The sequence below is a fragment of the Phasianus colchicus genome, chromosome 6 (assembly GCF_987193195.1).
Source record: "Phasianus colchicus chromosome 6, bPhaCol1.hap1.1, whole genome shotgun sequence".
In the NCBI taxonomy this organism is placed as follows: domain Eukaryota; kingdom Metazoa; phylum Chordata; class Aves; order Galliformes; family Phasianidae; genus Phasianus; species Phasianus colchicus.
The window spans coordinates 53252221-53273263 of NC_143441.1; the positions used below are offsets into that span (position 1 = coordinate 53252221).

General features: G+C 59.7%; 4 protein-coding genes and 1 pseudogene across 5 annotated transcripts; all 5 read left to right on the forward strand.

The window, feature by feature from the left end:
• The first annotated feature begins 743 nt into the window (after positions 1-743).
• Positions 744-2704, forward strand: LOC149917642 (GTPase IMAP family member 1-like). Of its 2 annotated transcripts, none has more exons than XM_090143320.1 (2): positions 744-1161; positions 1747-2704. In XM_090143320.1, the coding sequence occupies exons 1-2, from the start codon at positions 759-761 to the stop codon at positions 2478-2480; spliced, it is 1137 nt and encodes a 378-aa protein (XP_089999446.1). In that variant the 5' UTR covers positions 744-758; the 3' UTR covers positions 2481-2704. The 2 variants fall into 2 exon arrangements, with proteins under 2 accessions (XP_089999446.1, XP_089999445.1); XM_090143319.1 differs by having other exon boundaries at positions 878-1263.
• A 66-nt stretch (positions 2705-2770) lies between these two features.
• On the forward strand, positions 2771-4313 carry LOC116238537 (GTPase IMAP family member 1-like; annotated as a pseudogene).
• Positions 4314-5064: 751 nt separating this feature from the next.
• Positions 5065-9755, forward strand: LOC116241180 (GTPase IMAP family member 9-like). Its single transcript, XM_090143325.1, has 3 exons — positions 5065-7400; positions 7689-7734; positions 8232-9755. Exons 1-3 carry the CDS (start codon positions 7158-7160, stop codon positions 8873-8875), a joined length of 933 nt encoding a protein of 310 aa, XP_089999451.1. The 5' UTR covers positions 5065-7157; the 3' UTR covers positions 8876-9755.
• On the forward strand, positions 7386-11487 carry LOC149917643 (GTPase IMAP family member 4-like). Its single transcript, XM_090143330.1, has 4 exons — positions 7386-7400; positions 7689-7734; positions 9772-9823; positions 10086-11487. The coding sequence occupies exons 3-4, from the start codon at positions 9802-9804 to the stop codon at positions 10730-10732; spliced, it is 669 nt and encodes a 222-aa protein (XP_089999456.1). The 5' UTR covers positions 7386-7400; positions 7689-7734; positions 9772-9801; the 3' UTR covers positions 10733-11487.
• Positions 11488-13300: 1813 nt separating this feature from the next.
• Positions 13301-20345, forward strand: LOC149917644 (GTPase IMAP family member 4-like). The gene is made up of 3 exons (XM_090143329.1): positions 13301-13635; positions 18630-18681; positions 18944-20345. Exons 2-3 carry the CDS (start codon positions 18660-18662, stop codon positions 19588-19590), a joined length of 669 nt encoding a protein of 222 aa, XP_089999455.1. The 5' UTR covers positions 13301-13635; positions 18630-18659; the 3' UTR covers positions 19591-20345.
• The last annotated feature ends 698 nt before the right edge of the window (positions 20346-21043 follow it).

The window sequence follows — 21043 nt, forward strand, 5'->3', positions numbered from 1 at the left end:
TCCCAAGAACCCCAAGCAGCCATCTGCAGCCCCGTGCGCATCCTCAGCCTGCCCGGGGCTCTGCCCTTCCATTGGCTGTGAGACAATTGGCTGTGTCCCTATGTCCCTTCCCTTTTCCACATTCCATAGATTTTCTTTTCCCATTTCAGTCTGTCTACGAGCTCCTTGCTCACCCGTGAGGATCTCCCTTTGCCTGATTTCTTACTCCTAGGGATGCACCGATCTCGAGCTCAGAGATTTGGTACTTGAACATCAGCTATCTCCCTCAGTGCCCCTTACCTTCCAATGCTCCAACCCATGGGACTACCACCAGAAAAGTCCTTCAGGAGGTGAAGTTGGCTCTCCTGATGTCCAAGGATGCAATCCTACTTACTGCCCTGATGCTTTCAAACTCCATCTCACGTCCTCTGCGTCCCAGGCTGCCCCCAACCTTCACACCCCCAGCCAACCCTCCTGTCCAGAGAGCAAGGTCCAGCAGCAGTGCTGCCTTTCCCCATTGGCTCCTCCACCTCCTGCAGCAGAAAGTTACCTTCCCCTCACCCTGGGCAGGGTGAGCCTGGCAATGTTGCTTTTCCAGTAAATATCAGCTGACTGAAGTGGTGTCCCCCACATTAGCCGGCCCTTTAATCCTCCCCCACGAGCTCTCCACTCATTCATCACTCAGCCCCAGGTGGAGCTCCATACGTTCCGCTCACTTCCACACACAGCATGTGTCTCCACGTCGCTGGCACCCACTGTCCCACTGTCCCAATGTCCACATGTCCACGTGTCCACACGTCCCGGGGTCCTCCCCCGCCGCCCCGGCTCCGCGCTTCCCCGCACCGACACCGGGGACCGCGGCTCCGCCCCAGGAGCTCCGCGGCCGCCCCTCCCCGCCCATAGGCGGTCCCCGTCCCGCAGAGCGCGGCCGTCCGCCGGGTGAGCGGGAGCGGAGCGGAGCCGTCGGTGTCGCAGCGGGCAGGGAGCGGAACCGAGGCGGCCGCAGCTCCGCGCCCATGGCGGACAGCGCCGCGGAGACGGGAGCGGCGGTTCCCCCCGGGGGTCGTACCTCCTCCGAGTCGCCCGCAGAGGCGGCCGGGCCGGGGCGGGAGGAGGACGGCGAGGAAGAGGCGCGGCGGGCGGGCGGCCGCGACGGCAGCGAGTCGAAGCGAAGGGAAAGCGGTGCGAGAGCCGAGAGCGCCGGGCGGAGGGAAGGGGACGGGGCGTGCGGGAGCACGGCGGAAAAGAGCGGGGGGCCGCGGGACGGCGCGCCCGGGGGCGGAGGTGAGCGCGGCCGCGAGTCGGGAACCACGGGGGACCGGAGAGCCGCGGGCGGCCCCGATTAGATGGCCGAGCGGTGTCCGAGCGGCCGGATCCGACCCGCTGCGCTGCGGAGCCGGGATGGGGTCACGGCTGCCCTCGCTCCCTGCAGGACGGGCTCCCCAGCCCCTCACTCCTCAGGGTCGGGGTCCACAACGCTCCCCGTCAGGGGGCGTTCCCGCGGTGTTGTCCGCTTGCAGCCGTAGAATCACGGTAGCTGTTGACTCCTTAAGGTCGGGAAACACGTCTGAGGTCACCGCCTCCGACCGCCCACCTCCGACCAGCGGTGCCCACTGACCGCGTCCTGCAGCGCCGCATCCCCGTGGTTGGGGAGCCCCCGTGGGGATGCCGAGCCGCGCTCCCCGGGCAGCCCGTGCCACCGCCCGGCCGCTCTCCGGGAGGAGAAGTTGTCTGTCCCGTCCAACCCGTGTCCCGCTGTCCCCGCAGGTGAGCGGCCGGAGCTGCGCATTGTGCTGCTGGGGCGGAGCGGAGCGGGGCGAAGCGCCACCGGCAACACATTGCTGGGTGAGGAGCGCTTCGAGTCCCAGCTGGCGTCCCAACCCGTCACCACCACATGCAAAGATGGCAGGCGGGATTGGGGCGACTGGTGCGTGGTGGTCATGGACACCCCGGCGATTTTCGGGGGCTCACAGTGGGACGAGCAGCGGTTGGTCGAGGAGCGCGAGCGCTGCCGCGAATTCGCTGCCCGTGAGCCCTGCGTGCTGGTGCTGGTGACACAGCTGGGCCGTTACACACGGGAGGACCGGGAGGTGCAGAAGAACGTGAAGAAGCTCTTTGGGAAGAGCGCTAAGAAGCGCATGATGGTGGTGTTCACACGGAAGGAAGACCTGGGGGGCGGCTCGCTGGATGAATACGTGAAGGCTGCCGAGAACGGAGCGCTGCGGAAGCTGGTGAAGGCGTGCAGGAAGCAGTACTGCGCTGTGAGCAACAGAGCGCCGAGGCAGGACCGGGATGTGCAGGCTGATGAGGTGCTGGAGGAGGCTGTGAGCATCGCATGCAGGAAGCGCAAGGGGCCCCGGTACAAGCGGTTTCGGAAGATTTTCAGCGCAAAATCTGATGTCCATGACAAGACCCACGGGTCCATGCCCAAAAAGGGGGGGAATAGAGACGGACCCGGACAAGGGAAGAAGCAGCAACGAGCTAAGGAAAGAAATGCGTAGTTTTCTAGATATATGAGTGACATGTAATATAATCGGAATTGAAGCTAATAAATAAACGAGAGTTTCCAAAACCCAAAGCTCTTGTGCTGATGCTGCAGCAGCTGTGACACACAGGGAGCAAAGGAGAGCGCTGCCGTGAGTTTCCAGGTCTGTTATCACTGACTGCCCCTGGAAGATGGAAATAACAAAATAAAGTGTTCTGGGAGCGCTGTGCCTTTCTGGGAGTCGTAGATCATTCTTTGGAGCCGCCGCATGGACTCTTCAACTCCCATCGCTGCACGACGCAGCGAATGTGGAATAACGACGAAAGAACCACGAAACCGCGACGGCTGCGCTGCTGCGGGTGGAGCCGAACGCCGCCGGTTGAGTGCGGGCACCGAGGAGCCGCCCCGGCTCGGAGCCGCCCCGCGAGCAGCCCCGGTGCCGGCAGCGCCCCGCGTGCCGCTCCGTGCCCGCGGCCGTCCGCCGCCCCGCTCCCCGTCGGGCCGGCAGCCCCCAGCGGAGCGCGGCGCGGCGCGGCGGGTCGGGAAGCGCCCGGCCAGCCCGCAGCCCCCGGGAGCTCGGCCCGGGTGCGGGGCGCGGGCGGGGCCGGCAGGGAGGGCGGCGACCCCCGGGGCCGCGCGGCGCGGAGGAGCTCGGCCGGGAGACGCGGCGCCGCGGGGCGGCGGGGCGGCGGGGCGGGCGGTGTCCGGAACGGGACGGGGTCCGCGGGAGCGCGGCGCGGGGCGGGCGGCCATGGGGGGGTGCGGGTGCCCCCGGACGACGCCTCGCGCCCCGCCGCTCCCCGCAGAGCCCTTCCCGCCGCCGCTGCCGAAGGGCCGCGGGACGACGAAGGGCCGCCGGAGCCGCGGCTGCCGCTCGTCGGGAAGAGCGGCGGCGGGAGGAGCGCGACGGGCAACGGCGCCCTGGGGCGGGCGGCCTTCGAGTCGCGGCCGTCCACGCGCGCGGTGACGCGGAGGAGCGACGGCAGAGCGGCTCGTGGAGGGGATACGGCGTGCACGTGGTGGCCGCGCCCGACGCCTTCGACTCGCCGGAGCGCGGCGCCCGGTGCCGCCGCGAGATCGCCCGCTGCGCGCTGCTGTCGGCGCCGGGGCCGCACGCTCTGCTGCTGGTGACGCAGCCGGGCCGCTTCACGCAGGAGGACGAGGCGGCCGTCCGGCAAGTGTGGCGGCTGTTCGGGCGCGGCGCCGCCGAGCGCACCGTCGTGGTCTTCACGCGCGGGGACGAGCCGAGGGGCGGCTCCCTGCGGCGGCACGTGGAGGACACCGGCACCGCCGCGCTGCGGGAGCTGCTGCGGGACTGCGGGGGACGGTGCTGCGCCTTCGACAACCGGGGGGGGCGGCCGGGGGGAGGGGGTGGGGTGGGTCGGGGAGCTGCTGGAGACCGTGCCCCGCGTGCTGGGGGAGACCTGAGCGCCCACTACCGGAACGAGCTCTACGACCGGACGTCGACTTCGAGAAGAAATGCGATCTCCCGGCCGAGGACGCGGAGCGGCGGCTGCAGGGGCGGTGGCACACGCGGCTCCTGGAGCGGCTGCGGTTCATCCCGGCCGTGCAGTGGCTGCGCGGCACGCGGTGTGCGTGGCGCGTGTGCTTCTGCTGCCGCTGCGTCCTTGCAGCACTGCTGGCCCTCGGGCGCGCCCTGCGCCGTGTGCTCTCGCGGGGCTGGCAGAGCGTTATCCGGCTGTACCACCGCTTTGTGCGTTAGCCAGCAGAGCTGTGCTGTGTGCCTTTCCCTGGTAGGCACGCTGCAGCGCTGCCCCGCAAAACACGCAGCTGCTTTTCCTCCCAACAGCACTGCAGCCCCGTGTGGTCTGCGCATCTTGGTGTGAATACAGCATCACAAATTGTGAGCCTGCCGTGCTGTGTTGTGGCTTTGTCCCCATTTGTAGCCAACAGTGTGGCCTGGCTGTGTTGGGACAGCGTCAGGGACAGAGATGGGCAGTGGCTGTCGGGCAATGCCCTCGTGCTGCTGGGAGAGCATGGAGTGTCCGGGCAGAGGAAGCAGCACTCACAGAATCACAGAATCACAGAATCACTAAGGTTGGAAAAGACCTATAAGATCATCCAGTCCAACCATCCACCTGTCACCAATGGTTCTCATTAAACCATATCCCTCAACACAACATCCAAACGTTCTTTGAACACCTCCAGGGTCGGTGACTCCACCACCTCCCTGGGCAGCCCATTCCAGTGCCTGACCACCCTTTCAGAGAAGTAGTATTTCCTAATATCCAGCCTGAATCTTCCCTGGCGAAGCTTGAAACCATTCCCTCTAGTCCTATCACCAGTTACACGAGAGAAGAGGCCGACCCCCAGCTCGTTACAACCTCCCTTCAGGTAGTTATAGAGAGCAATAAGGTCTCCCCTGAGCCTCCTCTTCTCCAGACTGAACAATCCCAGCTCCCTCAGCCGCTCCTCATAAGGCCTGTGCTCCAGACCCCTCACCAGCTTTGTTGCCCTTCTTTGAACACGCTCCAGGGCCTCAATGTCTTTCTTGCAGTGAGGGGCCCAGAACTGGACACAATACTCAAGGTGCGGCCTCACCAGAGCTGAGTACAGGGGAACAATTACTTCCCTACTCCTGCTGGTCACACTGCTTCTGATACAAGCATGATACTCATGGGATGGGAACAGTGCCCACGGGATGGGGACTGCACCCACAGGAAGGGATCCATCCCAAATCAGCTGTGGTGGCAGCAGGGTGGGGATGGGGTTGGTCACAGGACCCTCAGTGCCGTGGTCTGAGCGCTCCTCACATCCCCACAGGTGGCGGGGTGGGCGCAGGGTTTGGGGAGATCCATGAGCATGGCACATGGGGGGACTAAAGGATAATTATGGTAATTAGTGTAATATTTGTGTTTTAATTAGCACTCTGCATGCATCATTGCTTCCTACTGCTCCCAGCGGCCCAGGGCGCTGTCGGCAGCATCAGCACTGTTCTGAAAACAGCGGGAGCCACGGCCCGGACAGAACCCATCCCCACGAGGGGCCTCTGGAAAAGGGAAGAGAAACTGCAGCTGTTGTTCTGTGAAGCTGTCAGGAGGAACTCGAGGCCCCAAGGGACCGCAGGGCTGCTGAGCTCTGGGCTCTGTCGCAACAAAAAGCGAAAGCACTCCTGCTGCTCCTGCGGCCCTCAGGTGAACCAAAGCCCGGGCTGAGCCACTCCCATTCCTGGAAGTCACACGCTGAGCAGAAACCACACGGCCCCTTTGGGCCCTGTCCTGCCCCATGCAACAAGGAAAGGGACGGCCCGGGGTGGGGGGTTCCCCTTGTATGGGGTCTCTGCACCCCTGGGAACACTGCCCTCACCTGCACACAGTGCAGCACTCAGTGTGGGGGGTGGAGCGGGCAGAAAAAGAGTGGGTACAGCCCCTGGGAGCGAGGCTGGGAGGTGGGAGAGCTGCAGAGGTGCTGGTTGTCGTTGTAGGAAGAGTATCGCGTGGCCAAAGCGGAGCTGGAGTTGAAGCTGGCCATCACCATGGCGGACAACACAAAGGAATGTTGATCACGTGAACATGAAATGGAGGATGGGATTCAGCCCGGGGTGCACAAAGAGCTGCCTGGTGTCATCGTGCACCCCTCATTTAGGTTTGGGTGGTCCTGGGAAGCCGGTGAAGTCCCAGCTGACTGGAAGCTGGAAGACGTTGTCCCAGTTTTCAAGAACAAGAAGGAAGACCCCGGTGAGGACAGGCCTGCCAGACTCACTGCATCAGTGGTGGAGTCCTGGAGGTTGTTCTGGGAGATACTGAAAAAGAGCTGAGAGACGATGCAGTCGTTGTCAGCAGCCAACACGGGCTGGCAAGGGGCAAAACCTGTCCTGTGAACTCGGTCTGCAGGTATGACGGTCACCCACTGAGCTGCTCATGGGGATCCAGCTGGTTTGATCCAGAGCTGTTTGGGTTACTGCAGTGCCTCCATAGCGCTGCTCACAGGACCCTGCAGGCACAGTGCCTGGCACACAGCTGGACACGGACACGGTGTGGGGGGTGAGTGCTGGGCTGACGGCGCTGGGACCCGGGGATAGATGTGCTGGTGGCAGTGACTGGGGGTTCCACAGGGCTCCATTTCAGGGCTGGTTCTCTTTAGTTTTCCCTTCAGTGACTGGATATGGGTTCTCAGTACAGGGGGGGAGCAGAGGCCAGACAGCAGCTGCACAGAAGGGCTCTGGGGGCTCTGGGACAGCCTGGTGGATGTGAGCACACAGTGCCCTGCAGCCAAAAGGGCCCCATCCCCTGGGGGACAGCAGGCCCAGCAGTGCTGGAGAGAGAAGGGACCATTCCCTTTGCTCTGTGCTGCAGCCTGACCTCGAGCATCGGGTGCTGCTGTGTGAGAAGGGCATGGAGCCGTTAGAGAGCATCCAAAGGAGGGCTGTGGAGGTGGGGAAGGGTCTGCAGGGCAAGGGGTGTGAGGAGAGCTGAGGGCACTGGGTTTGTTGTGCCCACAGCAGGAGGCTGAGGGGAGGCTCATGGCCTGTGGCTCCTCATGGCCCTACAGACCCTCGTGTCCCAAGGAGAACCCACAGCCTCTGGGTCCTTGTGCCAGGGCTGCAGCACCGCACAGCACAATGCAGCTTCCTGTATCCAAGAGTGTATTGGAAGGACAAAGGTGAAGGTCTTGAATGCAAAAGAGGGCAGGGCCTGTGAGCCATAAATCAAGTTCCCTGTAAGATCTGCTGATGGCCCATCCTGGCAGTGCCCAAGTCCAGGTTGGATGTGTCCTTGCAGTGGGACAGCTCAGATGTGGCCAATTGTGGAACAGTGCTACCTGTGATCCCAGCACTGCCCTCCTCCTGACGCTGCCTCTGAATGCGCTGCTGAGCTGCACAGCGGTTCCAGCCCCAGCACTGCTGTGCAGGAGGAGAGCAGGAACAGCACAAGTGCAGCAGTCAGACCTGGGGACACAGCGCAGCGCTGCTTCGGTGAGTTGCCTGCAGCTCTGCTGCCACTGCTGGAAGAGATTCCAAGGATGCAGAACCTGCTTTCAAGGAGTGGGTTCTGACTTCCATGAATGAGGGTCAGCCAATATCTCTTTCCAAAGACAAGTTCAATGGAGATGGGTAATTTTGATGCCGTTTGGCTTTCTCCATGCTCACACGGCTGTGGGACTGACCTGAGTCCCCAGAGATCATCTGTATCACCTTCATTGGCACAGGGAGGGAAGCAGGGGAGGTTTGTGCCACTCTCACTGAAAATCTCTCTCCTTCCAGGCTTCACCTATGAGCGCTCTCCCGATGGCAGCAACCCAAAGCACAGGTGAGCCGCTCACTCTCTGCATGCTGTTGTGTATCCCGAGGCTGCCTCCCATCTCCCTGCTCTGAGAGCTCACAGAGTTTGGGTGAGGGCGGATGGGGCAGTGCTGTACAGCTTGACGTACAGCACAGGGGTAAAGCTGTAACCCAAACCTCGTCCCTCCGTGGCCATTGCATAGAGCTGTGCCCCGCTGGCAACATGAAGGGCAGGAAATTGCCCAAGGGCCAGTGCTGCACAAACACTGCTGCATGATCTGCTCAGTGTGTGACTGCTTGGAAAGGGAGATCCACCCCGAGCAGTCCTGGGGCTCAGGGGAGCTGTGAGATCGCTTTCGCTTTCTCTTTCTGCTCTCAGAAGAGCACTGGGTGCAGCCAGTTAGAAAGCCTGGAGTCCGACAGCCCTGGGCACCCTCAGTTCCTCTGATGGACCCCGAGGAGCACAGATGGGGTGAGGGGAGCTGCGTGCTGCAGGGCTCACACACATCTCTGCTTGTTCCACAGGATCCCAGCTGAGGATATTGCTGGTGGGCAAGACGGGGAGTGGGAAGAGCGCGACAGGGAACAGCATCCTTGGGAAGGAGGCGTTTGAATTGAAGCTGTCAGACTGTTCTGTAACCTCCAACTACAACAGTGCCAAGAGCCACTGCTGTGGGAGAGCAGTTGAGGTTGTGGACACTCCAGGCCTCTTTGACACAAGGGAAGCCAACCTGAAAACAGCTGAAAAGATTAAGGATGGCCTTCGATACCTCTCCACAGGGGTCCATGCCATCGCCCTGGTGATGCAGCTGGGCCGAATCACTCAGGAAGAGAAGGAAGTGGTTGAGTGGGTGACCAAGATATTCAATATTGAAGCACAGAGGTACACAATCCTGTTATTCACCCGAGCAGAACAGCTGCAGAAACCAGAAGATCTGAAGAGTTTCATAGAAGGCAGTCCATACCTTAAGGGTCTGGCAGCCAAGTGTGGAAATCGGTACATCGCCTTCAACAACAGAGCCACCGGAGAGGCGAGGGGCCGGCAGGTTGCAGAGCTCATCCACATGATGGATGCCATGGTAGAGCAGAATGGCGATGCTCCGTGTTACACGCGAGAGATGCTGGAGAAAGACAAACAGACCTTTTTGCAGGTTGGTACCATCCTGTAGGCAGCGAGGGGTCGGTCAGACAGGAGACGCCTCCGCTGTTGAGCCATTCCTGCTGCCTCTCAGGGCGAGGCGGGGCACGGTGCGCATGGGCTGTGATCACAGCCCCAGGCAGCAGGAGATCATGGCGTGCTTGGACACCACTGTCAGACACAGGGTTTGGATCTGAGTGGTCCTGCGCAGAGCCAGGGGTTGGATCCTTGGATCCCTGGGGGCCCCTTCCAACCCACCATATTCTGTGATCCTCTGATGGAGAGGCCAAGGAGGTCCTGTGTGGGTGTGCCAAGAGCTGGTGGGGCGGAGCGGGGCGCGGAGCCAGGACAGGAGACAGTGGGCACAACTGGAAGCACAGGAACTGTGCAGGAAACATCACCGACCCCTTTCCCTTTGTGCGGGTGGGTGAGCACTGCACCAGCTGCCCAGCACTGCAGAGGGTCTCCGTCCCTGCAGAGGTTCCACAGCCAAAGGGACACAGCCCTGGGCAGCGGGCGATGGGGGACCGACGGGCGGGGATGGAGCGGGCGGTCTGCAGAGGTGCCTGCAGCCCCAGTGACCTCTGGTTTGGGGATGTGGGGTTTGGTCTCCCCTGCCTCTGCAGGGACACCCAGAGCAGGGGGCACAGCCTCATGTCCGGGGGCTGCAGGTCCGTAAGGAGGAGACCACACAGCCTGCGTGTCCTTGTGGCACGGCTGCGGCACTGCACGGCACAGCAGTGCTTCCTTTAACCAAGAGTGCACCAACAGGACAAAGGCAAACGGCTTGTTCCTGTGTGACCTAATCCACGTGTTCCTTCTTCAGCGGGGGGATTGCGATGGATGATCTTGGAGGTCCCTTCCAACCCTGATATTCTGTGATTCTGTGATTTGTGCCGCTCTCACTTAAAATCTCTCTCCTTCCAGGCTCCCCATGTGCGTGTGAGTGCTCTCCCAATGGCAGGACGTCACAGCACAGGTGAGTGTCTCCCCTGTCGTGTGTATCCTGAGCTGCCTCCCATCTCCCCGCTCTGAGAGCTCACAGAGCGAGGCTGAGGGTGGATGGGGCTGAGCGAGCCCTGTGTGCCTGCTGGCAGCCGGCTCCAGCTGTGCCCTGTCCCGTCCCCGCAGGGCACAGCGGTGGCTCGGGGACACCTTTCCTTGTGGCCCTGGGCACTCCGTGGTGAGCAGGGGCTGTCCCAGCACTGCGGGGCTCACGCTCGTCTCTGCTTGTTGTACAGGATCCCAGTTGAGCGTTCTGTTGGTGGGCAAGACGGGGAGCGGGAAGAGTGCGACAGGGAACAGCATCCTTGGGAAGAAGGCATTTCTTTCTGCATTGTCAGCACAGTCAGTAACCCAAGCCTGCAAGAAAGATGAAAGCCTCTTCTGCGGAAGACCAATTACTGTTGTTGACACCCCTGGCCTTTTTGACACTGGGGTATTGAATACAACAACAGCTGAAAAGATTAAGAATGCCTTTCAGTTCGTCTCTGCAGGGTTCCATGCCATCATCCTGGTGATGCAGCTGGGCCAAATCACTACGGAAGAGCAGAAAGTGGTTGAGTGGGTGACCAAGATCTTCCGTACTAAAGCACAGAGGTACACAATCCTGTTATTTACCAGGGCAGAACAGCTGCAGAAACCAGAGGTTTTGAAGGGTATCATAGAAAGAATCCCATTCCTCAAGAAGCTGGCAGCCAAGTGTGGAAATCGGTACATCGGTTTCAGCAACACAGCCACCGGAGAGGCGAGGGACCGGCAGGTTGCAGAGCTCATCCTCATGATCGATGCCATGGTAGAGCGGAATGGCGATGCTCCGTGTTACACACAAGAAATGCTGCTGAAGGGTTTGCCTAAAGTTTCTCGGGACTCTTGTACTGTTCTCTAGGGAAGAAGAGTTCAATCAGGACAATCTTCTCTTCTGCGCCATGTCTGCTGCCCTGGCGCGCCGACGCAGGGGGCGGTGTGTGGTGATGGGCTGTCTGGGACCAACAGGGGACGGGCTGACTCAAACAGCCAGACTGCATGGAGCCTTAGCAGCAGAAGCTGGAAGCTGTGAGATCTGCGGGCCCTGGTTCTGCGGAGGCAGAGTGACAGACCGCTTATCTTCACTTCACCTCGTGGCCCCTCACAGCTGATAAAGACGAGCAGCAGAGACCCTTGTGGAAAGCTCCCAAATGCTCTCGACCCAATTGGGCTGCCATGCTCAGGGCCGTGCTGGACGCAGCAGTGGTGAAATACACCTGCCTCCAAATCTCTCTCCCTCTTTTTCTTCTGCATTTTCTTGTATTTGCTTTCCCTTGAAGTAGTTGGTAAGGAATTAGTGCCTCCACCAACACCCTTATCCATGATGCTTACTAATCACTGCTAGAAAGCTGCCTCATTTTGCCTCAGAGTAGTTGATTAGTTGTTGACAGAAAGCTCAGTAAATTGCATCGTGCCTCTTCGAGCAGAAGCAGAGGAACTCTCTGCCTCCCATAGCGGGACAGAGAAAGACATAATGAACAAAAGACCTTGAAAATGAGTGGATGAGCTCAGCAGCAACTTGTGCCCGACATAAACACACGCGAGGTGCCTGGTTTGTGCCTGTGACCAAGGGGTTGTAAAGGTCCTACAATAAAGGTCTTCGCAGTGCACCACAAAGGAGGCTGTGCGTCTCCTGCCAGAGAACAGGCAGCAAGGATTCCGGCAGAGAGGAGACGTCTCCTCCATCGTGCCATTCCTGCTGCGCTCTGAGAAGGAGCAGTGGGACGCCGCCGGCGCCGGGGCTGCGGGGCTCTGCCCGCACGGGGCGATGCGGGGCGTGCTGTGCTGCCGGGCCTCCAGGAGCTCCCAATAAACGCTGAGCTTTGCTGTGCTGTGCGGTGGAGAACCTGTCCCACATCCATCTCTCATCCACACGGGGGGTGGGAAGCGGCTGTGAGCGGGCAGGGATCGCAGACCCGCAGGGCGGTGAGGATGGGGCCCCTCGGGGTCCCTCTGGTCCCCCCTGCCCCAGCATTGCCCCCCAGAGCACAGCGGGGAGGGAGATCCCCAAGGAGGAGAGCCCACGGCCGCCGTCCCCGTGCAGAGCTGGCTGTGTGCAGGGAGCTCCTGGGCTGCAGTTTGCACCCAGCGCCGCGTGCTGCCCCGCAGCGCCGAGCAGAGCGCAGCTCCGCGCCCTCCCAGCTCCTGCAGGGTGTGTGGTCACAGTGGATCCCCCTGAGCCTGCCCAGCTCTCTCCTCCAGCAGAGCCGCCCCAGGCACTGCAGCAGCTCGGTGGCCCCGCGCTGCGCTCTCCCCACTGTGTCCCAGTGGGGAGCGCTCTCCCCAGTGCTGGGGGCCCAGAGCTGGGCCCAGTGCTCTCTGTGCAGCCGCACCACTGCTGAGCAGAGGGCAGGATCCCACTCGTCCCACTGCTGGCAGCGCCATCCCAGCGCAGCCGGACACCCTCAGCCTTTGTCTGATGGCCACAGCCACTCCGTGTCCCCTCGGAGCCCAGCAGCACCCAGAGCCCTTCTGCAGAGCTGCTCCCAGCCGTGCCCCCAGCACAGGCCCTGCTGTGCCAGCACCGGAGCAGCTCTGCCACAGCTCCTCTTCCTCAGCACGGCACCGAGCCGGGCTGGGAGTGATGGGGGGCCGGGACACACAGCCTGGTGAGGAAGGGGTGGTGCTGCTCTGGGGCAGCTGCCCTTGTGCAGAGCTGAGGCTCTGCCTCTCTGCACTCTCAGTTTCGTTCTTTGCAGTGCCCGGAACGCGGTGCAGTTACAGGAATTGTATTTTGAGCAGAATTCAGCCCCACCCTGAGTGTCTGTTGGTGACAGCGTGCTCTCTTGGCTTAGGGCACCCACAGGGCTGCACATAAACACTTTTTGGGGGAAGATCCAACCTTCCTGTCCCCTGGCACAACCCGAGGCCACAGGCAGACGGAATTGACGTATTGCTTTGGTATCCCTTTCGGAGAGGATGCCTCCCCTTCCCCTGCTCCCAACTCCTCCTCTTTCCCGGCTCCCCGTCCCCATCTGGGAGGACAGTGGACAACGCCGCCTGCGCTCCCGATCCCTTCCACATCGTTCCCAGGGACAGAAGCTCTCTCTGCACACTTTGCTGTGCCCACATCGCAGCCCCACGCAGCCCTGCACGGAAGGACAGCGATGGGCAGAAGTCCCCACTCACCCTGAGCCCCACCTCCTCACACAAAGCAGATCTTTGCCCCCCGGCTCCGTTTGCTGATGGCTGCACGGTTTCTGCACTCGGCCAGCAGCGGCTCAGCACAGGAGCTCCTGCAGCTCTTTGCACGGGGCTGTTTGTGCAGCAGTGCTATCTGTGATCCCAGCACTGCCCTCCCCCTGACGCTGCCTCTAAAAGCGCTGCTGAGCTGCACAGCGGTTCCAGCCCCAGCACTGCTGTGCAGGAGGAGAGCAGGAACAGCACAAGTGCAGCAGTCAGACCTGGGGACACAGCGCAGCGCTGCTTCGGTGAGTTGCCTGCAGCTCTGCTGCCACTGCTGGAAGAGATTCCAAGGATGCAGAACCTGCTTTCATTGAGTGGGTTCTGACTTCCATGAATGAGGGTCAGCCAATATCTCTTTCCAAAGACAAAGTCAATGGAGATGGGTAATTTTGATGCCATTTGGCTTTCTCCATGCTCACACGGCTGTGGGACTGACCTGAGTCCCCAGACATCATCTGTATCACCTTCATTGGCACAGGGAGGAAAGCAGGGGAGGTTTGTGCCGCTCTCACTGAAAATCTCTCTCCTTCCAGGCTTCACCTATGAGCGCTCTCCCGATGGCAGCAACCCAAAGCACAGGTGAGCCGCTCAGTGTCTCTGCATGCTGTTGTGTATCCCGAGGCTGCCTCCCATCTCCCTGCTCTGAGAGCTCACAGAGTTTGGGTGAGGGCGGATGGGGCAGTGCTGTACAGCTTGACGTACAGCACAGGGGTAAAGCTGTAACCCAAACCTCGTCCCTCCGTGGCCATTGCATAGAGCTGTGCCCCGCTGGCAACATGAAGGGCAGGAAATTGCCCAAGGGCCAGTGCTGCACAAACACTGCTGCATGATCTGCTCAGTGTGTGACTGCTTGGAAAGGGAGATCCACCCCGAGCAGTCCTGGGGCTCAGGGGAGCTGTGAGATCGCTTTCGCTTTCTCTTTCTGCTCTCAGAAGAGCACTGGGTGCAGCCAGTTAGAAAGCCTGGAGTCCGACAGCCCTGGGCACCCTCAGTTCCTCTGATGGACCCCGAGGAGCACAGCTGGGGTGAGGGGAGCTGCGTGCTGCACGGCTCACACACATCTCTGCTTATCTGGGGACGGATAACATTGAATCTCTATGGGTAAAATCAGGGGAAGGGCTGACAAGGCAGACATCCTGGTGGGCGTCTGTTAGAGACCTCCAAACAAGGATGAAGAGACAGACGAGGTATTCTGTACTCAGCTGGCACGCGCTGCATGGTTGGCAGCCCTTGTCCTCATGGGGGACTTCAGCTTCCCTGACATGTGCTGGGAGTACAGCACAGCACAGAAGGAGCAGTCTAGGAGGTTTCTGGAATGCATAGAGGATAACTTCCTGATGCAGCTGGTCAGAGTGCCCACGAGAGGAACTGCCCCGCTAGACCTGCTGTTCACAAACAGGGAAGGTCTGGTGGGAGATGTGGAGGTTGGAGGCTGTCTTGGACAGAGTGACCACGAAATGATAGGTTTCTCGATTCATGGTGGAGCCTGGAGAGGGAATAGTCAAACTGCTACCTTGGACTTCAGGAGGGCGGACTTTGAAGTGTTCAAGAGACTAATAGGGGGAGTCCCCCAGCATTCAGTCTTAGCGACTAAAGGGTCCAAGATGGCTGGTTGCTCTTCAGGAAGGAAGTCTTAAGGGCGCAGGAGCTGGCTGTTCCCTTGAGCAGCAAAATGAGCCGGCGGGGAAGAAGACCAGTGTGGATGAACAGGGAGCGATTCTTGAGGCTCTGGGAGAACAAGAGAATCTACCGCCTGTGGAAAGAGGGACGGGTGACTCAGAATAAATACAAGGAAGTTGTTAGGATGTGTGGATGTGAAATCACAAAGGCAAAAGCCCAGCTTGAATTTAACCTGGCCGCTAGGGTGAAAAGGAATAAGGAACTCTTTTATAAATGCATTAACAGTAAGAGGAGGACAAAGGAGAATATCCACTCTTTGCTGGATGGGGCTGGGAATGTGACCACTGAGGATAAGGAAAAGGCGGAGGTCCTGAATGCCTTCTTTAGGTCTGTCTTTAAAAGTCAGAGCAGTTACCCTCAGGGCACTCCTCTCTGACCTGGTGGTCTCGGCTGGGGAGCACACTAACCCCCCTGTGATTCTGGAAGAAACAGTCAGAGACCTGCTACTCCAACTGGACTGCCACAAGTCCATGGGGCCGGATGAGATTCACCCGAGAGTGCTGAGGGAGCTGGCAGAGCTGACAGCCGAGCCGCTTTCCATCATCTATCAGCGCTCCTTGTTGATGGGTGAGCTCCCAGCAGGCTGGAGGCTTGCCAGTGTGACTCCCATCTACAAGAAGGGCTGTAAGGAGGACCCGGGGAACTACAGGCCTGTTAGCCTGACCTCGGTGCCAGGGAAGGTTATGGAGCAGATTGTCTTGAGGGAGATCACGCGGCAAGTGCGGGACAACCGGGGGATCAGGCCTAGCCAGCATGGGTTCATGAAGGGCAGGTCCTGCTTGACCAACCTGATCTCCTTCTATGACCTGGTGACCCGCCTGGTGGATGAGGGAAAGGCTGTTGATGTAGTCTACCTTGACTTCAGCAAAGCCTTTGACACTGTCTCCCACAGTATTCTCCTGCAGAAGCTGGCAGCCCGAGGCCTGGATGGGTACACTCTTGGCTGGATGAGGAGCTGGCTGGAGGGCCGGGCCCAGAGAGTGGTGGTCAGTGGAGCTAAATGCAGCTGGCGACCGGTCACGAGTGGTGTTCCCCAGGAGTCGGTGCTGGGGCCTGTCCATTTCAATATCTTTATTGATGACCTGGATGAGGGCATTGAGTGCACCCTCAGTAAGTTTGGGGATGACACCAAGCTGGCTGGAAGTGTGGATCTGCCTGGGGGTAGCGAGGCCCTACAGAGGGATCTGGACAGGCTGGAGAGCTGGGCTGAAGCCAGTGGGATGAGGTTCAACAAGGCCAAGTGGCAGGTCCTGCACTTTGGCCACAACAACACCAGGCGACGCTACAGGCTGGGAGCGGAGTGGCTGGAGGACTGTAGAGGAAATGGACCTGGGGGTGTTGGTTGATGCTGGGCTGAACGTGAGCCAGCAGTGTGCCCGGGTGGCCAAGAAGGCCAATGGCATCCTGGCTGGTATCAGAAACTGTGGAGAGCGTGATTGAGACCTGGCTTGCTGAGAAAGGCCACACAGACAGTATTCGGCTAATGAGGCGAGAGTCCTTGAGCAGTGTAACAGGATGTGAAGGAAGGAAGGAGAATGTAGAAGTAAGAAAGATAAATAGCATGGTCTAACCACAAAAAGTACAAAGAAGGGCTGGGGCTACAAGTAGCTGAAGAGCCTATCAGGAGCTTGGGCTTTGCAATATGTATGAGCTTCATTAGCGCCAACATAAAAGCACGCAACCTTCTGATTAAAGTTGAGACTTTCTGATCAATTATGTGGTCGTGTGTCTGTCTCCCACCGAGCTCCAACAACAAATGGTGTGGCCAGCAGGAGCAGGGAGGTGATCATCCCCTGTACTCAGCTCTGGTGAGGCCGCACCTCGAGTGCTTGTTCAGTTTTGGGCCCTCACTACAGGAAAGACTTTGAGGCCCTGGAGCGTGTCCAGAGAAGGGCAACGAAACTGGTGAGGGGTCTGGAGCACAAGTCTTATGAGGAGCAGCCAAGGAAGCTGGGATTGTTCAGTCTGGAGAAGTGGAGGCTCAGGGGAGACCTCACTGCTCTCCATAACTTCCTGAAGGGAGGCTGTGGTGAGGAGGGGGTCGGCCTCTTCTCTCGTGTCATTAGTGATAGGAGCAGAGGGAATGGTTTCAAGCTACGGCAGGGGAGATTCAAGCTGGACATGAGGAAGTATTACTTTTCAGAAAGGGTGGTCAGGCACTGGAATGGGCTGCCCAGGGAGGTGGTGGAGTCACCGACCCTGGGGGTGTTCAAGGAAAGACTGGATGTGGTGTTGAGGGGCGTGGTTTAGTGGGAGCTGTTGGTAATAGGTGAGCGGTTGGACTGGATGATCTTTTAGGTCTTTTCCAACCTTGGTGATTCTATGATTCTATGATTCTATGCTTGTTCCACAGGATCCCAGCTGAGGATATTGCTGGTGGGCAAGACGGGGAGTGGGAAGAGCGCGACAGGGAACAGCATCCTTGGGAAGGAGGCGTTTGAATCGAAGCTGTCAGACTGTTCTGTAACCTCCAACTACAACAGTGCCAAGAGCCACTGCTGTGGGAGAGCAGTTGAGGTTGTGGACACTCCAGGCCTCTTTGACACAAGGGAAGCCAACCTGAAAACAGCTGAAAAGATTAAGGATGGCCTTCGATACCTCTCCACAGGGGTCCATACCATCGCCCTGGTGATGCAGCTGGGCCGAATCACTCAGGAAGAGAAGGAAGTGGTTGAGTGGGTGACCAAGATATTCAATATTGAAGCACAGAGGTACACAATCCTGTTATTCACCCGAGCAGAACAGCTGCAGAAACCAGAAGATCTGAAGAGTTTCATAGAAGGCAGTCCATACCTTAAGGGTCTGGCAGCCAAGTGTGGAAATCGGTACATCGCCTTCAACAACAGAGCCACCGGAGAGGCGAGGGGCCGGCAGGTTGCAGAGCTCATCCACATGATGGATGCCATGGTAGAGCAGAATGGCGATGCTCCGTGTTACACGCGAGAGATGCTGGAGAAAGACAAACAGACCTTTTTGCAGGTTGGTACCATCCTGTAGGCAGCGAGGGGTCGGTCAGACAGGAGACGCCTCCGCTGTTGAGCCATTCCTGCTGCCTCTCAGGGCGAGGCGGGGCACGGTGCGCATGGGCTGTGATCACAGCCCCAGGCAGCAGGAGATCATGGCGTGCTTGGACACCACTGTCAGACACAGGGTTTGGATCTGAGTGGTCCTGCGCAGAGCCAGGGGTTGGATCCTTGGATCCCTGGGGGCCCCTTCCAACCCACCATATTCTGTGATCCTCTGATGGAGAGGCCAAGGAGGTCCTGTGTGGGTGTGCCAAGAGCTGGTGGGGCGGAGCGGGGCGCGGAGCCAGGACAGGAGACAGTGGGCACAACTGGAAGCACAGGAACTGTGCAGGAAACATCACCGACCCCTTTCCCTTTGTGCGGGTGGGTGAGCACTGCACCAGCTGCCCAGCACTGCAGAGGGTCTCCGTCCCTGCAGAGGTTCCACAGCCAAAGGGACACAGCCCTGGGCAGCGGGCGATGGGGGACCGACGGGCGGGGATGGAGCGGGCGGTCTGCAGAGGTGCCTGCAGCCCCAGTGACCTCTGGTTTGGGGATGTGGGGTTTGGTCTCCCCTGCCTCTGCAGGGACACCCAGAGCAGGGGGCACAGCCTCATGTCCGGGGGCTGCAGGTCCGTAAGGAGGAGACCACACAGCCTGCGTGTCCTTGTGGCACGGCTGCGGCACTGCACGGCACAGCAGTGCTTCCTTTAACCAAGAGTGCACCAACAGGACAAAGGCAAACGGCTTGTTCCTGTGTGACCTAATCCACGTGTTCCTTCTTCAGCGGGGGGATTGCGATGGATGATCTTGGAGGTCCCTTCCAACCCTGATATTCTGTGATTCTGTGATTTGTGCCGCTCTCACTTAAAATCTCTCTCCTTCCAGGCTCCCCATGTGCGTGTGAGTGCTCTCCCAATGGCAGGACGTCACAGCACAGGTGAGTGTCTCCCCTGTCGTGTGTATCCTGAGCTGCCTCCCATCTCCCCGCTCTGAGAGCTCACAGAGCGAGGCTGAGGGTGGATGGGGCCGAGCGAGCCCTGTGTGCCTGCTGGCAGCCGGCTCCAGCTGTGCCCTGTCCCGTCCCCGCAGGGCACAGCGGTGGCTCGGGGACACCTTTCCTTGTGGCCCTGGGCACTCCGTGGTGAGCAGGGGCTGTCCCAGCACTGCGGGGCTCACGCTCGTCTCTGCTTGTTGTACAGGATCCCAGTTGAGCGTTCTGTTGGTGGGCAAGACGGGGAGCGGGAAGAGTGCGACAGGGAACAGCATCCTTGGGAAGAAGGCATTTCTTTCTGCATTGTCAGCACAGTCAGTAACCCAAGCCTGCAAGAAAGATGAAAGCCTCTTCTGCGGAAGACCAATTACTGTTGTTGACACCCCTGGCCTTTTTGACACTGGGGTATTGAATACAACAACAGCTGAAAAGATTAAGAATGCCTTTCAGTTCGTCTCTGCAGGGTTCCATGCCATCATCCTGGTGATGCAGCTGGGCCAAATCACTACGGAAGAGCAGAAAGTGGTTGAGTGGGTGACCAAGATCTTCCGTACTAAAGCACAGAGGTACACAATCCTGTTATTTACCAGGGCAGAACAGCTGCAGAAACCAGAGGTTTTGAAGGGTATCATAGAAAGAATCCCATTCCTCAAGAAGCTGGCAGCCAAGTGTGGAAATCGGTACATCGGTTTCAGCAACACAGCCACCGGAGAGGCGAGGGACCGGCAGGTTGCAGAGCTCATCCTCATGATCGATGCCATGGTAGAGCGGAATGGCGATGCTCCGTGTTACACACAAGAAATGCTGCTGAAGGGTTTGCCTAAAGTTTCTCGGGACTCTTGTACTGTTCTCTAGGGAAGAAGAGTTCAATCAGGACAATCTTCTCTTCTGCGCCATGTCTGCTGCCCTGGCGCGCCGACGCAGGGGGCGGTGTGTGGTGATGGGCTGTCTGGGACCAACAGGGGACGGGCTGACTCAAACAGCCAGACTGCATGGAGCCTTAGCAGCAGAAGCTGGAAGCTGTGAGATCTGCGGGCCCTGGTTCTGCGGAGGCAGAGTGACAGACCGCTTATCTTCACTTCACCTCGTGGCCCCTCACAGCTGATAAAGACGAGCAGCAGAGACCCTTGTGGAAAGCTCCCAAATGCTCTCGACCCAATTGGGCTGCCATGCTCAGGGCCGTGCTGGACGCAGCAGTGGTGAAATACACCTGCCTCCAAATCTCTCTCCCTCTTTTTCTTCTGCATTTTCTTGTATTTGCTTTCCCTTGAAGTAGTTGGTAAGGAATTAGTGCCTCCACCAACACCCTTATCCATGATGCTTACTAATCACTGCTAGAAAGCTGCCTCATTTTGCCTCAGAGTAGTTGATTAGTTGTTGACAGAAAGCTCAGTAAATTGCATCGTGCCTCTTCGAGCAGAAGCAGAGGAACTCTCTGCCTCCCATAGCGGGACAGAGAAAGACATAATGAACAAAAGACCTTGAAAATGAGTGGATGAGCTCAGCAGCAACTTGTGCCCGACATAAACACACGCGAGGTGCCTGGTTTGTGCCTGTGACCAAGGGGTTGTAAAGGTCCTACAATAAAGGTCTTCGCAGTGCACCACAAAGGAGGCTGTGCGTCTCCTGCCAGAGAACAGGCAGCAAGGATTCCGGCAGAGAGGAGACGTCTCCTCCATCGTGCCATTCCTGCTGCGCTCTGAGAAGGAGCAGTGGGACGCCGCCGGCGCCGGGGCTGCGGGGCTCTGCCCGCACGGGGCGATGCGGGGCGTGCTGTGCTGCCGGGCCTCCAGGAGCTCCCAATAAACGCTGAGCTTTGCTGTGCTGTGCGGTGGAGAACCTGTCCCACATCCATCTCTCATCCACACGGGGGGTGGGAAGCGGCTGTGAGCGGGCAGGGATCGCAGACCCGCAGGGCGGTGAGGATGGGGCCCCTCGGGGTCCCTCTGGTCCCCCCTGCCCCAGCATTGCCCCCCAGAGCACAGCGGGGAGGGAGATCCCCAAGGAGGAGAGCCCACGGCCGCCGTCCCCGTGCAGAGCTGGCTGTGTGCAGGGAGCTCCTGGGCTGCAGTTTGCACCCAGCGCCGCGTGCTGCCCCGCAGCGCCGAGCAGAGCGCAGCTCCGCGCCCTCCCAGCTCCTGCAGGGTGTGTGGTCACAGTGGATCCCCCTGAGCCTGCCCAGCTCTCTCCTCCAGCAGAGCCGCCCCAGGCACTGCAGCAGCTCGGTGGCCCCGCGCTGCGCTCTCCCCACTGTGTCCCAGTGGGGAGCGCTCTCCCCAGTGCTGGGGGCCCAGAGCTGGGCCCAGTG

Excerpts from the sequence above, each read along its gene's own strand:
- LOC149917642 (XM_090143320.1), top strand. The coding sequence starts at position 759 with ATGTCCACGTGTCCACACGTCCCGGGGTCCTCCCCCGCCGCCCCGGCT. Across the intron at positions 1,162-1,746 it reads GTCGAAGCGAAGGGAAAGCG|GTGAGCGGCCGGAGCTGCGC; the intron begins GTGCGAGAGCCG and ends CTGTCCCCGCAG.
- LOC116241180 (XM_090143325.1), top strand. The coding sequence starts at position 7,158 with ATGGCCCATCCTGGCAGTGCCCAAGTCCAGGTTGGATGTGTCCTTGCA. Across the intron at positions 7,401-7,688 it reads CACAGCGCAGCGCTGCTTCG|GCTTCACCTATGAGCGCTCT; the intron begins GTGAGTTGCCTG and ends CTCTCCTTCCAG. Across the intron at positions 7,735-8,231 it reads GGCAGCAACCCAAAGCACAG|GATCCCAGCTGAGGATATTG; the intron begins GTGAGCCGCTCA and ends CTTGTTCCACAG.
- LOC149917643 (XM_090143330.1), top strand. The coding sequence starts at position 9,802 with ATGGCAGGACGTCACAGCACAG. Across the intron at positions 9,824-10,085 it reads GGCAGGACGTCACAGCACAG|GATCCCAGTTGAGCGTTCTG; the intron begins GTGAGTGTCTCC and ends CTTGTTGTACAG.
- LOC149917644 (XM_090143329.1), top strand. The coding sequence starts at position 18,660 with ATGGCAGGACGTCACAGCACAG. Across the intron at positions 18,682-18,943 it reads GGCAGGACGTCACAGCACAG|GATCCCAGTTGAGCGTTCTG; the intron begins GTGAGTGTCTCC and ends CTTGTTGTACAG.